The sequence below is a fragment of the Pleurodeles waltl genome, chromosome 3_1 (assembly GCF_031143425.1).
Source record: "Pleurodeles waltl isolate 20211129_DDA chromosome 3_1, aPleWal1.hap1.20221129, whole genome shotgun sequence".
Taxonomy (NCBI): domain Eukaryota; kingdom Metazoa; phylum Chordata; class Amphibia; order Caudata; family Salamandridae; genus Pleurodeles; species Pleurodeles waltl.
In genome coordinates, this window is record NC_090440.1 from 1,608,933,428 (window position 1) to 1,608,953,463 (window position 20,036).

Below are 20,036 nucleotides of genomic sequence, written 5' to 3' on the forward strand. Positions count from 1 at the left end.
AATTGAGACTGTCTAGGAGTTGCTGTAGCTCACCTAGCGTCACCTTCTTCCCCGCAAGCATGGATTCAATGTTCTGCTGCAATTCTTTTACCTTGGGTTGGTGAAACCTAACAGGTGATAGCTATCTGGGTGTACCAGCAGGAGGCGGAAGGCGGACTCAATATCAGTTTTTGCTAGTAACGCACCCTTTCCTGCCACTTTTATCCAATCCACTGCATTGTCAACTGTGGCGTAGGACACTGAGCAGCTGCCTGGGTCAAGCCCATCGTTCCCAGAGTCTCCCAGGGGGTATGACAGGTGATTAATTAGTCTGAATTTCCCTTCTTCTTTCTTTAAAACAGCCCTAAGAGGGGACACTATGACGTTTTCTAAAGGGGTTTCAGAAAGAAGCCCGCCACCCTCCCTAAAGAGCACTCATTTTCTACCTTATGATTAGCCACTGATGGGTTGTCTCTTACTGATTTCAGGTGCTTGCACATGTGGTGAGCTTGAGGATTCTGGTACGGGATGGTGAATCCTACCATAAATCCTTCTGCCAACAGTTTCCCCCTCCTTCTTTTTGGGGTAACTACTGAATAAGTGTAACAGCTGTCCTAAGTGGATGGCAGTGGGAGAGACACAGGGGGTTCTGGGGTCCCCGTCTCAGGTGACCTACTTCCTTTTGCTGCTGTCCTTCCCTACGCCTGCTCCTTTTTGCCCTTCAGCACTTGACTGCTGGATGTGACCCCCCCCAACAATTACTAAAGCTAAGTCTAAATTTTCAGGCTTACCCTCATTTACATTTTTCTTTGTCATTTTTCCAACATGTTGTTGTGTGGGGTTTGCCCTGCTTGCTCCCAGGCTGACTCCTTGCCCTGCCACAGTGTGTGAACCCTTCCTGCTTGCCCTTACCCCGAGATGGGTGAAAATGATGCTCCCCCTTGCTCATGCCTTCCCTCGCCGTCACCATGTGATTAGTGAAACCCCCAATGTCCTCCTGGTCCCGCTCAAAAAATGGCCAACTCTGCATCTTTTCACTGAACTCTGCATCATAATACAGCCATGTGTCCCTTGGTACTTCAACTGTGCTGCATGCACTCTCTGCTCATGAAGGAATAGCGCTGCCACAGTTTCTGGAAAGTTTTCAAGAAACATGCAGGCTAAGGTTTGGTATGCTCGCAACCATTTTTCTATAGATCTCTCAGGCCTCGGTCTGCACCTCTCTATTTTGTCCTCATCTTTTTTGTTGCTCGTGGTTAAGTCTAACCCAGCCTGGCCTAACTTGAGGAGGGAAAGTATACCTATGAAGTCCTTCATGGCCAGTGGGATGAGGCTGGTAAGGCCAGGTTCCCTGGCTGTTATGGATGGGTCGCCTGGGGATGGTCTAATGTACTGACTTGCTGGCTTCCCTAACCCTGTCCCTTGGGTTGCCCCTCCTGCCCAAGCCTTCATTGGTTTGGTCCCTTTTGAGGGACTGTTGTCCTTCTCTGTCACACGGCCATTCTCCCTGCCGTCTTGCTTGGCCTTGCCTTTTTGCCCCCAGATGTCTGCACCTCCCTGTTATCAGCAGTTGACAACCCTGACTCTGCCCCCATTTGCTTGCTCACTCTCACTGCCTGCTCTGTGGCAGCTCCTTCCCCAACTTGGACCTGCCAGGGGATCATACCTGGCCAGTATAATGGTGGAAAGCCTGGAGGAAAGACGGCTGCCGAGCCTGGCCAAGCCCACCATTAGTTGCCTGCAATAGATGTCAGGGGGTATGTTTTCTGGGGTGACGGTCCCAATCCTACTTGCCCATGGGCTGCTTGGCTGGGGTGAGCTTGGTTGAGGATACCCTGCTGCCTTGGGGGATCCTGTTGTGTGGTGTTCACAACCCCACCTGCATGCCAAAGTTCGCTATGCTCCCATTAGACAGCCCCATACTGTGCTGCATGCAACTTTCTCACTGTGCTGGCTGCTCACCATCCTGCGCTGTCCATTGCTCCTGATTGGGTCCCGTGTCCACTGCCATACTGGCTCCAGGCACCCCGCTCTGACCCCTTTCCAGATCAATATCAACTTGTTCCTTAACATTCCAGTGGGGTAGGAGGGTGTCCCCCGCGAGTTGCCTTGTTGTGGTGTGAGTCTCCATTGATGCGCTGGGCCCTCTATGTGCCTCTGCTGCCCCTTGGACTCCAGGCCGCTCTATACTTAACAAAGGGGTGCCATGGTGGCTGCAACTGCTCTGTGCCCTGAGCCTATGGGAGAGGCACTGTTCTTATCTCATTCCACTCCCTTTGCTGCTTCCTTTGCTTTTGCAGTCCTCTGCCGCTTAGCCAGGCCGGGCACAGCTGGTCCTAGCTCCTTTTCATTGCCCCAGTCTCTGCGCTGCCTGGCCGGCAGCTGCCTTGCTCTCATCAATAGCTCCTCCAGGTCATCATCCAATTGTGGCTCTCGGTTGTTTCTCTCTGCTGTCTTCCCCATTTGAAACCTAGTTGATGTCTCTGTTGCCTCGCAGTCATTCCTGTAGCATGCGGGGCACTTTTTCTCTCTTCCCCTCTGCTCACCTGTTTGCTTAGGTCATTCATCACGCCTCCAGTACTCGCCAGAGGTACATAGCTCGGCTCCTAAATATATATATATATATACCCAAAATAAGTATAAAATAGGTACAAACATGTAAATAGTAATTAGATATATCATATTGTAATTGTGCAATCATACTCACAATGAGAACGGTCCCAAAGCACTGGTAAATAAGTAAGTAATCCTGGAGAAAATAAAGGTGTATAAATGGCAGGAAAGGTAGCCTGATTTTTTAAAGTATGTCCAATGTGAAAGTCTTCAACCAAAGTAAGAAAGTCCTACAAAAAACTCATTTTTATGAAGCTTTCACACAGTGCAGCAAGAAACCGATTTGCCCTGCTTTGTGTTACACCAGATTTAGAAAATCAAGCAAGGCCACACAAGGTGGCCTTACATGGCTGGATAAATCTTACTTAGTAGTTGATTCGACTTTGCGCCCCATTGAATGGCACAAGGGCGACACAACCTCTCTATTTTGTCCTCATCTTTTTTGTTGAGCGTGGTTAAGTCTAACCGAGCCTGGCCTAACTTGAGGAGGGAAAGTATACCTATGAAGTCCTTCATGGCCAGTGGGATGAATGATAAATCTGTCCCTAAGTAATTACATTAACAGGAATAATAACAGCTTCACATAAAAGTGAGTTGAAAGTCTGAAACATGATAAAAATAAAGATAAACACTATAGGCATATTTACAAGAAAGAGGTGCATCATACATGGTGTCCCAATTTTCTTGCACCCCATTGCGCCCCCCTAGCGATACCATGTGTGTGCCATATTTACAATACGGCGCACCATGGTGCACATTAGGCAAATAGCGTCAAAACTTTTGACACTATTGCTTAGTGGCTTAGCGCCAAAAATTATGGTGCTAATCCACCAAAGTCAAGGGAGGCCCATTGAATACAATGGGAGCGTCAAATTATCGTCTGCCTAAGGCAGGCATTAAAAAGTATGTTAAAAATGGAGCAGTGAAATCTTGTAGATTTCACTGTGCCATTTTTGTGGGCCTCCTAAAGGGGGAACTCCCCTCTTGCATACAATATGCCTGGCGCAGGCATAATGTGGCGCAAGTGGTTACAAAGAGACGCAATGCTTGCATTGTAAATATGGCACAACGAAAATGCCTCCTTAAAGCCACATTAGCGTATAAAAATGATGCTAATATGGCACAAGGAGGCGCAAGGGTCTTGGTAATATGCCCCTATCTGACTGCATACAAAACAAGCATTTGCAATGCAATTTCTCTCCCATTTGCTTTTCTTGCCACAGAAATTGGTTAACACTGCCTCATAATTTGGGCTTTTCCTGCCACATAATACAGTGGCCCTGCATAAAACTAAAGCACTTCCATTTACCTTCTTCCCGTATCTGCAGCAAAAAATGAAAATGTTGCAATTTAGCATCCTAATTTAAATAGGCCATGCTAATTCCAATAGAAAACTACTTTCACCACCCCACCATCAGTGTTGCTGGCTGGCTAACGCAATTCCCAAAATAAGACAGCCACGGAGGAGTAACAAGAGAAATAGTCTAGAAGGGTCACCCAAACATATCTAGAGTTTTCAAACAGTCATAGTATAATAAGGATGTTAGGTTGGCTAGAATCATGGTCTTAATTGCGAGAAGGAAAGACTAATAAAACATATACAATTATCATATAAACCCAACAAAAACCCTTATCAGAAATAAATGTTTGATATTAGAATATAATGCTCAGAACAGCCCCAAGAGGACACCACAAGGAAAATAGCATTAGTAAGAAACATGGTCATGTTACCATATAGTTAGCCCTTAGTGGGCACAACCACATGAAAAAAATGACTGAATGTATTGCAGTGTAACCATATATTTAGCCCCTTGAGAGCATACATCTTTGTGGGGCTAGCAAGCCTACTACAATGATGTTACAAACAAGACCCTCAAAACACAAGCTACTCTCAACTGTAAAACAAAGGTTTTAGCCATGAGAGAGTCTAAAAAAGCGCTGAGTGGAGGGATGGAATATTATTTTGGGCCCCCCACTAACCCAGTGTGGGGACCTAGAGATGATCTAGACAGAAAGAGCAGGTTGTGGTGAATGTTTTGAAGGTGGTCCCATTGTCCTAGGACCACTACAGGCTGAAATTTGAGCAAACATGTTTTGTAAAAGAATGCCCTGCAAAGCATTATGGGATGACCGAGTGCAGCAAATATTGTAGTATGTTGACTGTAATGCTCAGAACGTCACCTAACTAACACCACAATAAAATTTCATTTCTAAGAAACATGGTCATAGAACCATATAATTAGACCCTAGAGGGCATGACCACATGAAAATAGAATGACAGAAAGTAATTGTTTCTCTTTTCATCCTTGGCATGGTTTCCCTTAACTTTTTGCCTCTGTTTCCAGGTTGTTGATGTGTGCTGGACTCTGTTTTTGCTGTTTATGTTACTCTGGGCACTTTACCACTGGTAACCAGTGCTAAAGTGCAAGTGCACCAATACAAAATGTGCATGTAATTGGTTCATCCATGATTGGCATATTTGATTTACAAGTAAGTCTCTAGTAAAGTGCACAAGAGGTGCCCAGGGCCTGTAACCCAAATGCTACTAGTGGGCCTGCAGTATTGGTTGTGCCACCCGCCTAAGTAGCTCTGTAATCATGTCTCAGACCTGCCACTGCAGTGTCTGTGTGTGCAGTTTTTAACTGTAAAATCGACTTGGCAAGTGTACCCATTAGCCAGGCATAAACCTTCCATTTTCCTACATGTAAGACACCCCTAATGTAGGCCCTAGGTAGCCCCAATGGCAGGGTGCAGTCTATGGTTAAGGTAGGACATATAGTAATGTGTTTTATATCTCCTGACAGTGAAATGTTGCTAAATTCGTTTTTCATTGTTGCAAGGCCTGTCCCTCTCATAGGTTAACATAGGGGCTACCTTTAAATCAGATTAAAGTGTTGATTCCCTTTAGGAGTGGATAGATATATGGAGTTTGGGGTCTTTGAGCTCACAATTTAAAATTAACATCTTTTAGTAAAGTTGATTTTGAGATTGAGTGTTTGAAAATGCCACTTTTAGAAAGTCAGCATTTTCTTGCTAATACCAATTCTGTGATTCTGTCTGTTTGTGGATTCCCTGTCTGGGTCAGTTTGACAGTTGTGCTGGTTGCACCTCTCACTAGACAGTGACACAGAGGGAGCTGGGGTGTAGTCTGCATTTCCTGATGAGACATCGGTGCTAGGAGGGAGGGAAGGAGTGGTCACTCACTCCTGAAAGGGCTGAGCCTGCCCTCACACAATGCAGTATCCAACCCCCTGGTGTGTGTCTGGGGCCTGACCTGGGCAAGGCAGGATTTCACAGACAAGAGAGACTTTTCTTTGAAGTAGGCCTACTTCAAAGAGCAAATCGAGTATAAGAAGGGCACCTAAAACCACACACTTTAGAACACTTCTGGAAACCAAGAGGAACCTCTGCCTTGAGAAGAGCTGAAGAGCTGAGGAAGAAGAGCTGCCCTGCCTAAGACTATGCTTTGTGGAGCTATCCTGCAGTTGCTGCTTCTGCCTGTGCTAGAGGACTGGACTTTGTGTTGCCTTCCTTCTTGTCAAGAACTCTCCCAGGGCTTGATTTAGAGCTTGTCTCCTGTTATTTGAAGTCTCAGGGCGAGCAAATACTTCTCTCTGCCAGCACCTGGAGCCTCTGCCGAGACTCCTACTCTGGCAAGTGGTGCCCATCCAGTTCCTGGGACCCTGAAAGGAGAAGCTGGCAGCCCAAGAGTGAGAAATCCATGCACCAACTGCCGTGCTGGGAAAAGATCAGCGTGACTCCAATCTGCGGCTGAAAAATCACTGCGCCACCGGCTTCGCAGATGAAAATCGACACTGGCCTGCAACATGACCGGAAGATCGACAGCCGCGGCTGGACAAACAACGCGCAGCATCGCTGACAGAGACCGGTGAGATTGCAACCCGCGATGTGTGGTCTTCGGATCATCTTGCATCTGGATTTCTGACTCAAATACTGCTGGGCATATTAAAACAACACAAGGTCTGCCTGGACCCGAGAGTGCGGACCGGACTGACGCATCGCTCTCCTGCAGGGAGAAGAAACAATGCACACCAACCCGACCTAAGAAGAAATGACTCAAGGTCTCGCTCATGAGTAATATTGACGCATCGCAAGCCCTTTTTGACACACACTCGCCTGTGCAGGGTTATTTTTGATGCGCCCAAGGTACATTTTCACGCTAACAGCCTTAGCGTTGTGTTTAAAATTACATGGAGACTCTTTTTTTCATTTTTATTGATAATTTGACTTGTGTATTGTGGATTTTTATCGTTTTGGTCTTGTTTTGTTTAGATAAATATTTTCTATTTTTTCTAAACCTGTGTTGTGTCATTTTGTAATGTTTTCATTAAGTTACTGTGTGTGTTGGTACAAATACTTTACACCTAGCACTCTGAAGTTAAGCCTGCCTGCTCGTGCCAGGCTACCAAGGGGGCGAGCAGGGGTTAGCTGAGGGTGATTCTCTGTTACCCTGACTAGAGTGAGGGCCCTTGCTTGGACAGGGGGTAATCTGTCTGCCAACCAAAGATCCCATTCCTAACAGTAATACAGTGCAACCATAGAATTAGCCCCTAAAGGGCATTGTGCCTCACTCATATTCAAGCCTAATGTCCTTAAAACACAAACTACTCTAAGTCGTAAAACAACAGTTTCAGTCATCAGAAGGTTTAAAAAGGGACTGAATGGTGGGAGTGGTAATTATTTTGGGGTCCCCACTAACCAGTGTGGTGACCCAAAGATGACCTAAACAGAAAGAGTGTGTCATGCTAAATATTATGGTGGTGGTCTAATTGTCCTAGGACCTCTACAGGCTGAGTTATGGGCAAAAGAATGCTTGCAATGTATTATCAGCGATTTTTCTGACTGCAGTGAATATTGTAGAAACGGCTCTCCCGCTGTTTATAGGATTTCTGTGTTTCTGTGTTTTTACTAAAGCATTTATAAATTATACGTTTATATGGGAAGGCTATGGAACGTGAAGGGGAGAGCCAAAAGAAATGACTCTAATTAGGTAACAGTGTGAACAATGTGACCAGCTCTCCAATCCCGCTGATTAAGTGTGCGCTGTTGGTGCTGCACGTGCTGTGAGTGCCATATCTGCCATGGAGCATGAAGGAGAGACCAAATAAAAAAAAAGTTCACCCATGCTGAAGTATATCGGCAATCGTGCAATTATCCATGTAATGGGGTCAGTCTGCAAGGTGAGACAAACGTAAAGCATTTACCAATGATATCAAGGGATTTTTGAAAGACAAGCCCATGCACTAGTGAAAGTGATGGGTGTGAGGTGGGCGTGGTTAAAAGTCCACAACACTTGCAACAGGTCAAAGTGCTTGCGCAATCGACCTAAAAGTGGCTAGTGGAGATCGAGTTAGTTGTGTTTTAACCACCACCAGCTATAAAAGAGGGCTATGATAGGCCCATCCTCACCTAGAGTAGAAAATTAATAAGAGGATAAAATAGCTCTATAGCTAGAGACACTGTATTATGTCTATTAAATATGTTCACGAAGGGCTAGGTCCAAGAGCATAATTAGAAACTGATCTGCTAGGACACAGGGAGATTATGCTGTCCATGCCGAAGGCAGCAACGTGAAATGGCGTTGTTGCAGTAACTGCTACCAGATCTTCTGTCGATATGTAGAGAAATGTGGGTGCCATAGTGTCAGTCTCTCAGTTGAGCCAGAGGTTGTGGGCTCCACCAGGTTCAGGTTCTTCTCCAGAAGCTTCTCTTCTCATAAATGTCCCATCACGTATGCTCAAGTTGTTTTGCCGGGACAGCCTGAAAGGATATCTGAGTTGTCAGGTAACTCATTGTGACGGAGCTCAGTAGCAATCAGATTTTAGGAAGCGTCTACCCTTTGTGTTATTCTCTGAGCTTTATGAGCAAGCTGCTCTATTGCACAGCAGCAGCCATGTTAGATGAGTCTCACCCTCCTAGGAATGTTCCTAACAATGCTGTGAGTAAACAAGGTAATAAAAAAATTAGTAGGGCACCATCAAAAGCATTTTACCAATACAATTGGGGCTTACAATCATGCCACCTGAAGGTGATCTTCAGTATAAAATTGAAAAAGTTATTGTGAGAAATAATTAATAGTAGATATTACAAGGCTCAGTGGGGTAAAGGTTTAAACTCAACATAGAATGTTCTTCTGTATTTGCCAGAATAAAAAAAAAAGGAAAGAATTTTTTTTAAACACCCCTCTACTTCTCGTTATCTCAGGTAAAAGGATGTTGTAAACAAAGCTGTCAAGGAGATTCATCTTATTGTATTTATGGCTAATACTAGCTTTAGCTTCTATGTCTGAGTACTGTTTTCAGCATCCTAAGTTAGCCCATAGTGCTGCTCAAAAGCTGTACATTTGTATAGCCAGATCTATGTTTTATAGGAGGCATTCCTCTATTACAGTTCTGGACTTTACATATGAACACAATGTTACTTTATGCATTTATGTATAGTTGTAGTTTTAAGCTGACAGTTTGTATATCTGCACTGTATGTTTATGTTGTTCTTCTGTGTAGTGGTATTAGTATGTTTATGTGTTGATAGTTATTCCTTTAAATTGCATTTCTGTATTGAGATGGCTAGTTCTACTAATAAATATAAAAGAACATTAGTAATAGTTATATTGTAACACAGATATCTTACCTATTGAAACAGAAAGGAGAGGGTCAGGATATCACTGTTTGTTAAATATGGGGGTGGGAGAATCAATACTACTTTTTCCCCTCCTCCTTCTGCTAAATCAATAGCCTTGACCCATCTTTCTTTCAACCTGCTGACTTTCTAAAGGATCTATATGTAGAAGGGGAGACAGGATTATGAACAGGACAGCAGCGTGAGTCACCATGGTCTTTGTAATATCATTAAAGTTACCATGCCCTCCTCCATTGTAAGAATGATGTTCTTTATGTGAGAGGTTTTTTGTGAGGAACAATCACACCATATGCCATCAAACTGTTGAAGTGATGCTGCTCGAAAAGCTGATCAGAAATTTTAAATGACGCAATAAAAGGCAGCTGGTGTTTAGGATAACTTAAATCTGGGTGTGTGCTAAAGCTTTGTGTCAGTAATTAGAAAGAAGCTTAAACAGCTACATTAATTGTGTAATTAATGAACTACTCTGTGCTGAGTGTTTTGTCAGTTGAGTTTTGTGCAAACATATGTTTTGTGTAGTTACAAGTAAATTTCTCTTTTTTTTAAATGGCTGACTTCCTATCATAGCTTAATGAGTTACTTATGAAGCTCATTTCTAGAAGGAAAGATGGCAACATATAATTCTCACATGATTCAGGTAAATTAATCTACCCTTTAAACGTACTTTAAAACTAGATAATGTTCCCTCAATGAATGCATCACAAAATAAGTCCAGCAATGTAACGTGTGACGTTGTAGCTATGTGATACTTTTTCTTGATGTTTTTGTTCCAGATTGTGTACAGAAGTTCACATGTTGCCAAATTGACATCCAAGATGGCAACTGGAAACTCTGGTGGAATCTTAGAAAAACCTGCTACACCATAGTTGAGCACAATTGGTTCGAAACATTCATTATCTTTATGATCCTCCTAAGTAGTGGTGCCTTGGTAAGTGTCTTCGCTTTTGGTTTCCCTGGCAATTTGGTCACAATAAATAATGTGAAATACAAGGATATAGATGTTGATAGTAATTGGATTGGCCAGGCCCAGATTAGGTAATGTTGATGCTTTTTAGACCCAACAGACAAAGCTAATTAAATGAAATGTGGAGAAACAATCCACTGCAAAATTATAATCCACTCACCTATCTTGTCCACTGCCATCCTCTTCATTGCTCTGAGACTATCTATTCGAGCAGTTTGTAGCACTAAAGAAAAACTGTGAATACAATAAAATAAATATTATATTACATTATGTTTATGCTGACCAAATAATGACCCTTGAAATGTTGTGGCCAATAAATATATGATGATTATGTAATTATTTAAACATTTCTACAGTACAACTAAGACTGATATGTATCAAAGCACTTTACATCAAAATATGTAAACATATATTTTTTTCATCACTGTATGCATGATCTGTTACTTTTGAGATAGCGACTGTTGAAATTGAGACACATGGGGCCTGGGTTGCAAAGTTTAGGTATTGCCTGCACAGGTAACTACCATTACCAAAGAGTGGATATCTACTGGCATAAGTAATAACTCCATTCCTAAATTGTTAATTGAAAATTAAGCAGAACATGCAGAATCCATGTTTACCACCATAGATTCTGCATGTTTTCCTTTTTTTGGGTGCATTTCTTCTGATAAAGTTTGACATTTGACCTACCAAAATCTGTTTAGGGAAATCAGCTGTGCATGGTAATTATCACGCAGGCTGAAATTATGTCTGGGGTCTAGTAATTATCACAGCATTAGGCACGGACTATCAAAGGCAGAATATCGATGGGTCACAATATTGCGACCAGAATGTTGAGAGACAAAATGTCAAAAGGTAAGTTTGGATAGATTTTCTATATCTAAATACTAATACACATACCTACAAACCTTGGTGATATAAATCTTTAAGGTTCCTGGGGGTGGAGTTAAGAATTCTGAATCCATACCTTCTTCTGTGCACTTATGTATTCAATAGATTGTCCCACAATATGATGGTCACCATATTGTGAATTGCTGAGTAGTTACTACTACCATCATTACCAAGCACTCCACAAATTTCAGTCTACACTGGGATAGTAATTCCCCTTCCACTCTAGGTCGTAATTAGGGCAAATGACTGTAGGATGCTGGTACACCACTAACCAATATAAAGAGTACCAGGTGAAACATAAGGCACTCATGATACTTCCAGGATTCACACAGGAAATGCAGTTGAAGAGATCATTCATAGTTTATTGATGTACAGTGGTTCCACTGAACATCAGGATCAGCTGTTCTCATTTCTGTATTAGTAACACAACCTGTCATCATCTATTTTTAATTAGTTACACATGAGAAATAGTCGTATGGAGTGAAAAACAATGTATTTCATAAAACCTGTCATATGATGATTGTAAATTTCAATATGAGCTTAAGAATAGTGTTATCTAACTTACCAATTGCTGCATAATTACTGTTTCTCTATCTCATGAGCTCGTCACCAAACGAGATCAGTGCTGCAAAAGGCATACTTCAGACAAAAAGATGGTTAACATCACAGTCATTTCAAAGTGCTTTTATCAGCTGGTACCTCTACATACATTTGAAGGAACTATCTGAGTGTGTGAAGGAAACTAAACTATTCATAACTGAAGAGTTTCTTCATGGCATCTCTTATATTGCACACTAGATTAATATTTGTATTAAAGGTTCAGGTAGGGCGCATCAAATGTTTTCCTAAAGTAGATGTCATTTTATTCCTTAATGTGAATCCTTGGTGGTTTGAACAGGGGATTTGTTTAAAAAGGGGAATTTACTTCCTTATGTGGACATTCCTCCTAGATCAGGATTTCATTGACACTGAGAAAATGTAAATACCTTTCATGGAGGGCCACACCACTGATGATGGTGTTAGGTAAATGTATCTTTATATGTTCTACTTCTTAACCACTCTTCTTTTAAAGGATCAAAGCTGCTGATGGACCACTGGTAATACCAAAGACCACATCCAATAATATGGTGTCTATATCACCTTTCATGTGATATGCAAGTTGTTTCTGCCTCTGCATTTATGTGAATTATAACTTTCAATTTTTAGTGATTAACACTTTGGTCATGTTCTTGATCTCCATAACCACAATGGTGCATTCTACAGAGGTAATTCAAAATTATTCAATTCCATCTTTTTGACTGTCACAGTTTCAGGAAGCACCCACATTTATGCGTAGATGGTGTTGGTGGGTACACTTGAAAAAATGCAATCCTCTGCAGTAGCGCTGCCAGGAGTTTATTACGCTTAACTCTATATTCTGCCCTAATGAATGTATGTAGATGTCTCAGTCATATCAAGGTTTATGTTCTAATATCTTAAAATGTCCAATTGCAAAGAACATATTTTATCCAGCCATACCAGTATTGTCTGTGCTTTCTGTGGTGCCATGCAAAGCACAGTTGGACATCTTTCCTGACTTTGTTGATGTTACACTTTCTATGGAGCAAGGGCCTGATTCAAAGTTTGGCAGACATAGTACTATTCCACGAAACATAGTGGAGTACCGTGTTGACCAAACTGATGGTCTCCTGCTCTGTTTGGAGTCAGGCAGACCGTGTTTCTGACAGCAGGGCCTGCTGTCAGACACCCTACAATGACAACACAACTATAGGGCAGATTTAAGGAAAGTGGCGCTGCACTGAGTGCAGCGCCACTTAACTTGAGCCCCTAGCGCCCACTCCCCACCACCATGTGTGCACTGTATCTAAGATACGGTGCACCATGGCACAGGGTAGGGGGCAATAGCATGAACAATTTTTGACACTATTGTACTTTTCAGTGTTAGTACCAAAATGTTGGTGCTAACCCTGAACAGTACATAGGGGCCTATTGTATTGGTGTGTCCCCTTGTAACGCCTGCTCTGAGCATTAAAAATGATGCAAATAAATTTCTTAGCTATTTTTGCACTATTGTTTCGGCCATCTAACAGGGAAATGCCCCCTTTGAATGCATTATGCATGGCTCATTCATAATGTGGCGCAAAGGGCTACAAAGTGGCGCAATGCGTGCATTGCACTGGTTCGTAAACATGGTGCCAGGAAAAGGCCACCTAATTGCCACCTTAGCATAAAAAAACATGACACTAAGGCAGCGCTGAAGTGGCACTAGGCCCTCTTAAATCTGGGCCTAAGTTAGGGCCATTGGTGGGAGTGCATCAGACCATCCACCCCTTTTTAGAGTGGCTGGTAAGATGTATGTTTCTCAGTTTGGGACTAGCTGGTAAAACAGTCCCAAACCAGGATCTTAAGGCTGTTAATTTTTTGTTTTTCAAAAACAAACTCCCACTTTGGGGGTCTGCTTTAAAAAAGAACAAAAAAGTTTTCTGATCGACCACCTGGAACATGGAGGCCAATCAAGCAAACTTTCTGTGCCTTCAGAAAAGCCACAATGGTGGTGGCTTCACTGAAGGCATAGTATCCACAGGGTCGATAGAGATCTCTCAAGAAGGTTGGGGTTAATCGAGCCAGGGTGGCAGAGTAAATGCCTCTGCCACCCTGACTGACTGTGGGCCACCCACCATTCCATAAATTAGGACCTAAGTTTTTTCAAGGCCTGAAACATAATCATGGGCATTTTCATCTAGTTCATCACTAGAGAAACTCTGTGTTCTAAGAAGAATTATTGAAGTACGTGCGCTTTAATACCTATGATATTTTGCTTGCTACTGAAAGGCGAGATAACGGTTGCTTCCCATAAAAACTGGATTCACGGAGAATGTTTTCTGTATCCCTGTCTTGGGGAATTGTTTTCCTAAAACAATAGTTAATTCCTTACCATTTGCAAGCATTCTTTCATGGATTCTCTTCCTTCTTTGCATTCATTTTTTTTATGATTTCTAAATGTCACTTTGGTATTGATGTTGCAGGTAGTAAAATAAGCTTAAACACTTTTTCCTGATATATCATCATTGTACTTGGCACTGAGCCAATTCTATGCTTAAAGATTTTGCTGTACAAATGGCAAAAGACTTTTATCATTTTCTAGCTTGGCGTGCTTGGCACTGTGCCAACCCTATGCTTAAAAACTTTGGTAGAGAAATAGACATTTGAAGTGAGCAAATCCAGAGTGTTGCTGGTGTTGCAGGGTGCTCTTTATTGGAGCTTCTCTCCATCTAAACTTGGGAACTACCTGCTTAGTACTGCTGCATACGATAAAGGCTTCAGAGATCTCCGTGGGCCACTGGATCCTTGTACAGTAAGCCTATGCAATGCAATATTTTAGGCCCCATACCCATTCTCTTTAGCACTTCCAGTAGGTAGGGCCACTCCAGTCTTTTCTGTCTCTAGAGTTAAGGCCTTATGTGGGGGTTTGCTTGAGAATTTTCAGCTGTGTGGAAGGAAAGGCATCTCAGGTTAAGGAATGTATTCCTCCCTGGAATTAAACCATTCTGGTTGTGTTGGATCAGTGTAGTAAGACATGGCATTAGTCTGGTCGCAATGACCTTCCTGAGGATCTTATATTCAGTGTTAAGGAGGGACATCAGTCTATAGGAGCACACCTCCCATGTGTCTCTTTTGGCTTGGAAAATACCATGATTAGAGCCTCTTGCATAGACACAGGCAGAGTGCCCCTGTCTCTGGCTAGCTGAAACATCTGATGGAGCTTTGGGGTCAATATCGTCCTCTAGGTGTAATAGAGCTCCACTGAAAGTTCATCCATCCCAGGTGTCTTATTGCACACCATCTGATAAATTACAGTATAGAGGGTCAAGTATTGGGTTTGGCAACTTATCTAGATATTCCTGCCAGGAATGGCCCCAGTCCCTCAATCCCTCATATAGTGAGCTATAGTAATCTAAGAAGGCTTTGTTGATGTTGGCCTGCATGATAGGCATCTCCATGTCTTGGGACCTGATAGTTGTTCATGTAGGACTTAGGGGCCTTTGATCTAAAAAAAAAACATGCCAGTATGTGCCCTGCTCTATCCCCTTCTGTTGTTTAGCTACACAATACACGTAGTGCAACTTATCAAGTATAGTCACCAAGACTCTGTGATCTCACCTAAGGGGTTTGATATTGCTGACATTCCCTGTGCCCTCTCCCACCTGCACCTCAGCATCTTGCATGGCACACTCCAGGTCTAATATCTGTGTGTGTAACATACGTTTTATGCCATATGTTGTATTGATACATAGACCCTGTATGTCTGCCTTAAAAGCAACCCATTCTGTCCTTCTGTCTGGAGCGGTCCCATCATTGTTCTTAAAATAGTAATGTGTGTACCAATGGTTTTGGAGAACAGGCTATCTTGCAGTGCTTGCAGTTTGTAGTTTCCAGGTGGGTATCGGTGCACCCGGCCTGCCCCACTGTATTGTCATCTTATGAAGGTTATGGTTAGAAAGAGTATGGTCCAAGTAATCGGTAGCCGAGACATAAGATGCCATGTTTGAGTTGCAGAGGAAGAGATAAATTCTGGTGTGCAGTCGGTGGATTGGTGAGGACAAATATTCTCTTGAGATGGAGTTCATGGAATGCCAGATATCATGCAGCCGTCTATGTCTGAGACAGTCTTTGAAGGTGCGCTTGTTCCTAGATGCAAATGTGCCCCACAGTGGAGGGGAGTGAACTGTTCAAGGAAATATTGTGTATGCAATTAAAATTAAAATCACCACCCAATATATTCTATGTGGTTATATCATGTAGCACTGTTGGGGATAGGTTTGCTATGAATTGCTCTTGGTTACTGTTTGGTGCATATAGTGCCATATAGCAGCACTAGGGCAATCATTGTCTTATCTAGGACCCTCTCAATTACTGCGTAACAGCCCTTGGGCCCACTTTATTGTGGTTATCACCAGAAGCACCACGGGAGCCAATCAAGCGAGTACTCCCCTCGCATATGCCAAGTAGAAGTTACCAACAAGTTGGCCCCTAAATCTTTTATGTAGGTTTGAGAATTCTGTGGTGATCATGTGCGTTTCTTGCAAATAAGAAATGTGTGACTGTCTATGTGACAAGTAGAAATATATTTGGTGTCAAGGTCTAAGGCTGGCTACTCCATAAACATTTAAGACCTAATATGATACATAAAAAAGGAAACATGCTGCCACATGGCAACCAAAATTCTTGCTGAAAATGCTGCCACATTGTGACCAAAATCCATCCCACAAGCCTCCTCTTGTGTTGGTCCCCCCAGCCCTGTGTGTAAATGAGGCCACTAATTGATATTGGTAGTTTGATGCTGTTGTTTCACAAAAAAAGATTTAGGACCTGTACTTATCTTTTTGGGGCCCCCTGAGATTGGTTTCTCCTGCCTGCTTTAACCAAGAGGGTTTATATCTGTCGAGATTGTTGCGTAGAACACAGAATCTGGTAGGAATCCCCAGTGAACTGCCCTATGATCTGATGGTTTGGGGGGACACCTAGTGCCCGCTCCCCCAATTGGTATGTGGTGCAACTACCTCACTTTTGGTGAGGAAGGTGTGTGGGGCAAACTCCAAAGTCAACTCTGGGACCCACCAGTATGTGGCAGCTGGGGTTGTCAACCTACATATAGCTGGAAGAAAGAGGCAAGCTCATATCTGCAATCCCAGCCCACGATGGTGATTCACAATGGTGATGGGGAGGGGCAACCCCCAAGTTAAGCGTTTGGCTGGGCTGCCCCATTCATGCTCACTCAGCAGTTGGGAGTCACCACTGGCTCCTGCCCCTAGTGTGATTAATGAAGGCGAGGTAGGGAGGGTAGTGTGGCACCCTTTGGGTTTGTTTAATATATGGCCTACAGGGGAATGGTGACCGGAGTTGTTAGGCTGTGCGGCACTGGCAGGTGGGTGATCTATGTGGGACTGCAGCCTCATTGTGTGATAGGCCATGGTCTCGCTCTCAGCTGTCCTCACTGGGTTTATGCCCCATCGGGTGGCAGCTCTGAGCCATATGGAAATGGGAGGATCAGAGCCAGGCCTCTATGCCGCGGGAGGGGGGTGGATGACAGGCAGGATGGTGTAAAGCAGGTTATTAATGTGAAGCGCTGTATTCGCAACCTACTTCACCACCATCCTAACCATGACCCCCAAGTAACATCAGGTTTGCCAGTACATATGGATAAAACACCTTCATGTTTTGTAATTCTGTAGATTACTGAGAATACATTTCTCTCTTTTTTCATAAGTAGTACGAAATTGAGCATACCAGCAATAAAGTATTTGATAACATTATTAAACACAACTTTTTCATTAACAAACAAATCTACAAACCTTAAAAAGGCGTTTTGAGTAATAAGTCCTCTGTGTAAATAGTGACTCCAGTAATATAACTTATCCATTTTCTCTATGCAAATGTTTGCATATGTGTAGATTTAAATTTTTGCTGAATTAGAAACCATGCAACTGACATTGCTATGATTAGAAATCTTCTTTTTGCACTAACTAACTTACTCAGGTGTAGCAAAGCTAGGTGTAGCGAAGCTATTACTATATAGGGCTCAGCTGTGAAATGCTTATCTGTTATGGTGTTTATAAACCTTAAAATTATTGAGAAGAATTTAACCATCGACATGTTGCAGTCACATTCCACCAATCAACAGTATTATTTTGGCATCTAAAACATGTGGATGACACAATGATATAATAATCCTGGCCCCCGTTATACCACCATAAAAAAAATGTTGTCCCGAGGTTTACATTTTTGTTTTGTGCTTTTGGATTATTAGAGAAGCAACTCAGCTTGGGTAGAAATTGCTGATCCGGGCTGAATTTTTCTGGACTACATTTTTTTAAATGCCGGATCTGTTGCAGTGATTATGTAATATTTCAGGAAACATGAGACCTATATACTTAATTTTGGTGGCAAAACATAGGTTGTGTGGGTCATGTAGGCTTATTGAGACAGAATATACCTCCTCAGAGCAACCCTTCTGCCATTTTCCAAAATGGTGGCTATAATAGAGGAAGAGGAGACATATGTAGAAATTAAGCAAAAAGTTATGGTTTTTAATCCTTTTATGTATACACCAATCTTTATCATCTGAATATGAAAAAATAATGTTTATCACTCCTGTTTTAGACACATTTTCATAGTTCACTTTATTTACATCAGCAATCACTCGTGGTACATTTGCAGAATGTTGAACATTTGAGAAGAGTATATCATCAGGTATATCTTTTTGTAGAACAGGTTTTGCAAGTACATGTGCGTGTAATTTCTGTGAGTAGAGGCTTTAGAAATTTCATAGGTTTTAGAACCCCATCAATATCTTCCCAACCAAATTCACATGGATCTTTCTCTAGATATGCATGATCCAAAATATTTACACATCTTCTGATCACATAGAATGCTCCTTTATTGTGTCCATGAACAGAATATGATGTCTGTGGAAGGTCAATTAGCGGGACTGATCTCTTGAACCCACTTTTCCAAAAACCATCAAATGTGTCACAGTCAGAACTCATTTTCAACACATGCACCTGGTATTTTAGTATATCTTTGAAGTCACCTTGTTCTTCTGTCTCATCAAATTATTTTCCAAACTTCACAGCTCCAGCAGTTAAAGCTCCAAGCTTTGTTCCAATTTTGCTTATAGCATCATCACCCATAAGAATATGTGCCTTAATAAGAACACTGGGCATCTCTGGGTCAAGTTTGTTGTACAGAATATAAAGCAGGATTAAGTGTCTTTTCTCACCTGTTCCATAACCTATCCATAACGCTGGCAAATCCTTGACTTAAGAACATTGAAACAATCTGAGTAGCACAAGAATACCACGTTTTACAGTACAATGACACAATTGGAACCATTTTTAATAGCCCACTGAACATGTGGCACAACACAAAGGTCAGCTTCCTCCAATTTGCTGTTAAGTTCTTGAAAAAAAAGGGCTGTACCTTTTGAATATGTCTCTGCAGGCACCAACTCCTCATTGACAATCAGTCCACTAGTAATATTTGGAAATTCAGTATTCACTGAAGCGTCGGCAATGTTTTGACAAGTTAGCAAGTTCATCTTGTTCGATGTTGATGACCAGAATGTATCAAGTTGCACAAGTATAGTTGTAACATTTTTGACACAGGCAAGGTCAATTGTTCAACTTGTAGCATTCGTCTGATTCTCTCACATTCTTTGACAGATATCTCAAGATAACTGTCAAAGACAATGTGCATTTCTTGCATGGTGCACACTGACTTTGATATCTGTAGAACAGTCTGAACGAGTACTCCAAAAGTTTTGCATGGATGAAATCTTGACCATTCACAATTGTGACATATAGTCCACAACAACAGTAGTTTTCAATGAGGACACCTTTTTGAACTGAAATTCTTCAGGTGAAAGTTTTTTTAGCTCTTGTATAAGTTTGAGCTTCCCTGGTTTGGTTGCAGCATCTCCATCAAATAATGTGTTTGTTGGAAGAAGATCATATGACAGAAAGTCCTTGATAAATTCACCCCTTTCTTTTGCTACATGCATCTCTCTATGTGCTTCTGAAAGTTGTTTTTTTATAATCTGTTTTGTAGTGGCTGGTTGGACGAAACGCTTACTATGGCAATTAAAGCGTGGAAGTTTAGCTTTAGTGATTAGCTTTTTCTTTTTCAATACAAATCTCTCCTGCTTCAGTTCTGTGTATAGTTTTGATCCTTGTTACAGGATCTCCAGTAGACGTGTCTTTATATCGTCATCCACATACTATTTGATCACAAAGTTGTGTAGTCGTACAGGCTCAGTCATTTCAAATGGGATTCCTTGCTGTTGCATGAAATGAAAAAGGCTGTCAACATGTTTATTAAAACTTTCCCCTCTCTTTCACACAAGTTCTTGGTGAGCACCAGTTTCACGATG

At 42.2% G+C, this 20,036-nt stretch overlaps 1 protein-coding gene across 1 annotated transcript in view; it reads left to right on the top strand.

Moving 5' to 3' along the window:
• The window catches only part of LOC138285386 (sodium channel protein type 2 subunit alpha-like), a 745,466-nt gene that overhangs the window by 489,200 nt on the left and 236,230 nt on the right, over positions 1 to 20,036 (top strand). Inside the window, exon 19 of the mRNA XM_069225255.1 lies at positions 10,026 to 10,180. Coding sequence (XP_069081356.1) covers positions 10,026 to 10,180 — 155 coding nt within the window. The remainder of the gene's footprint in view (positions 1 to 10,025; positions 10,181 to 20,036) is intronic.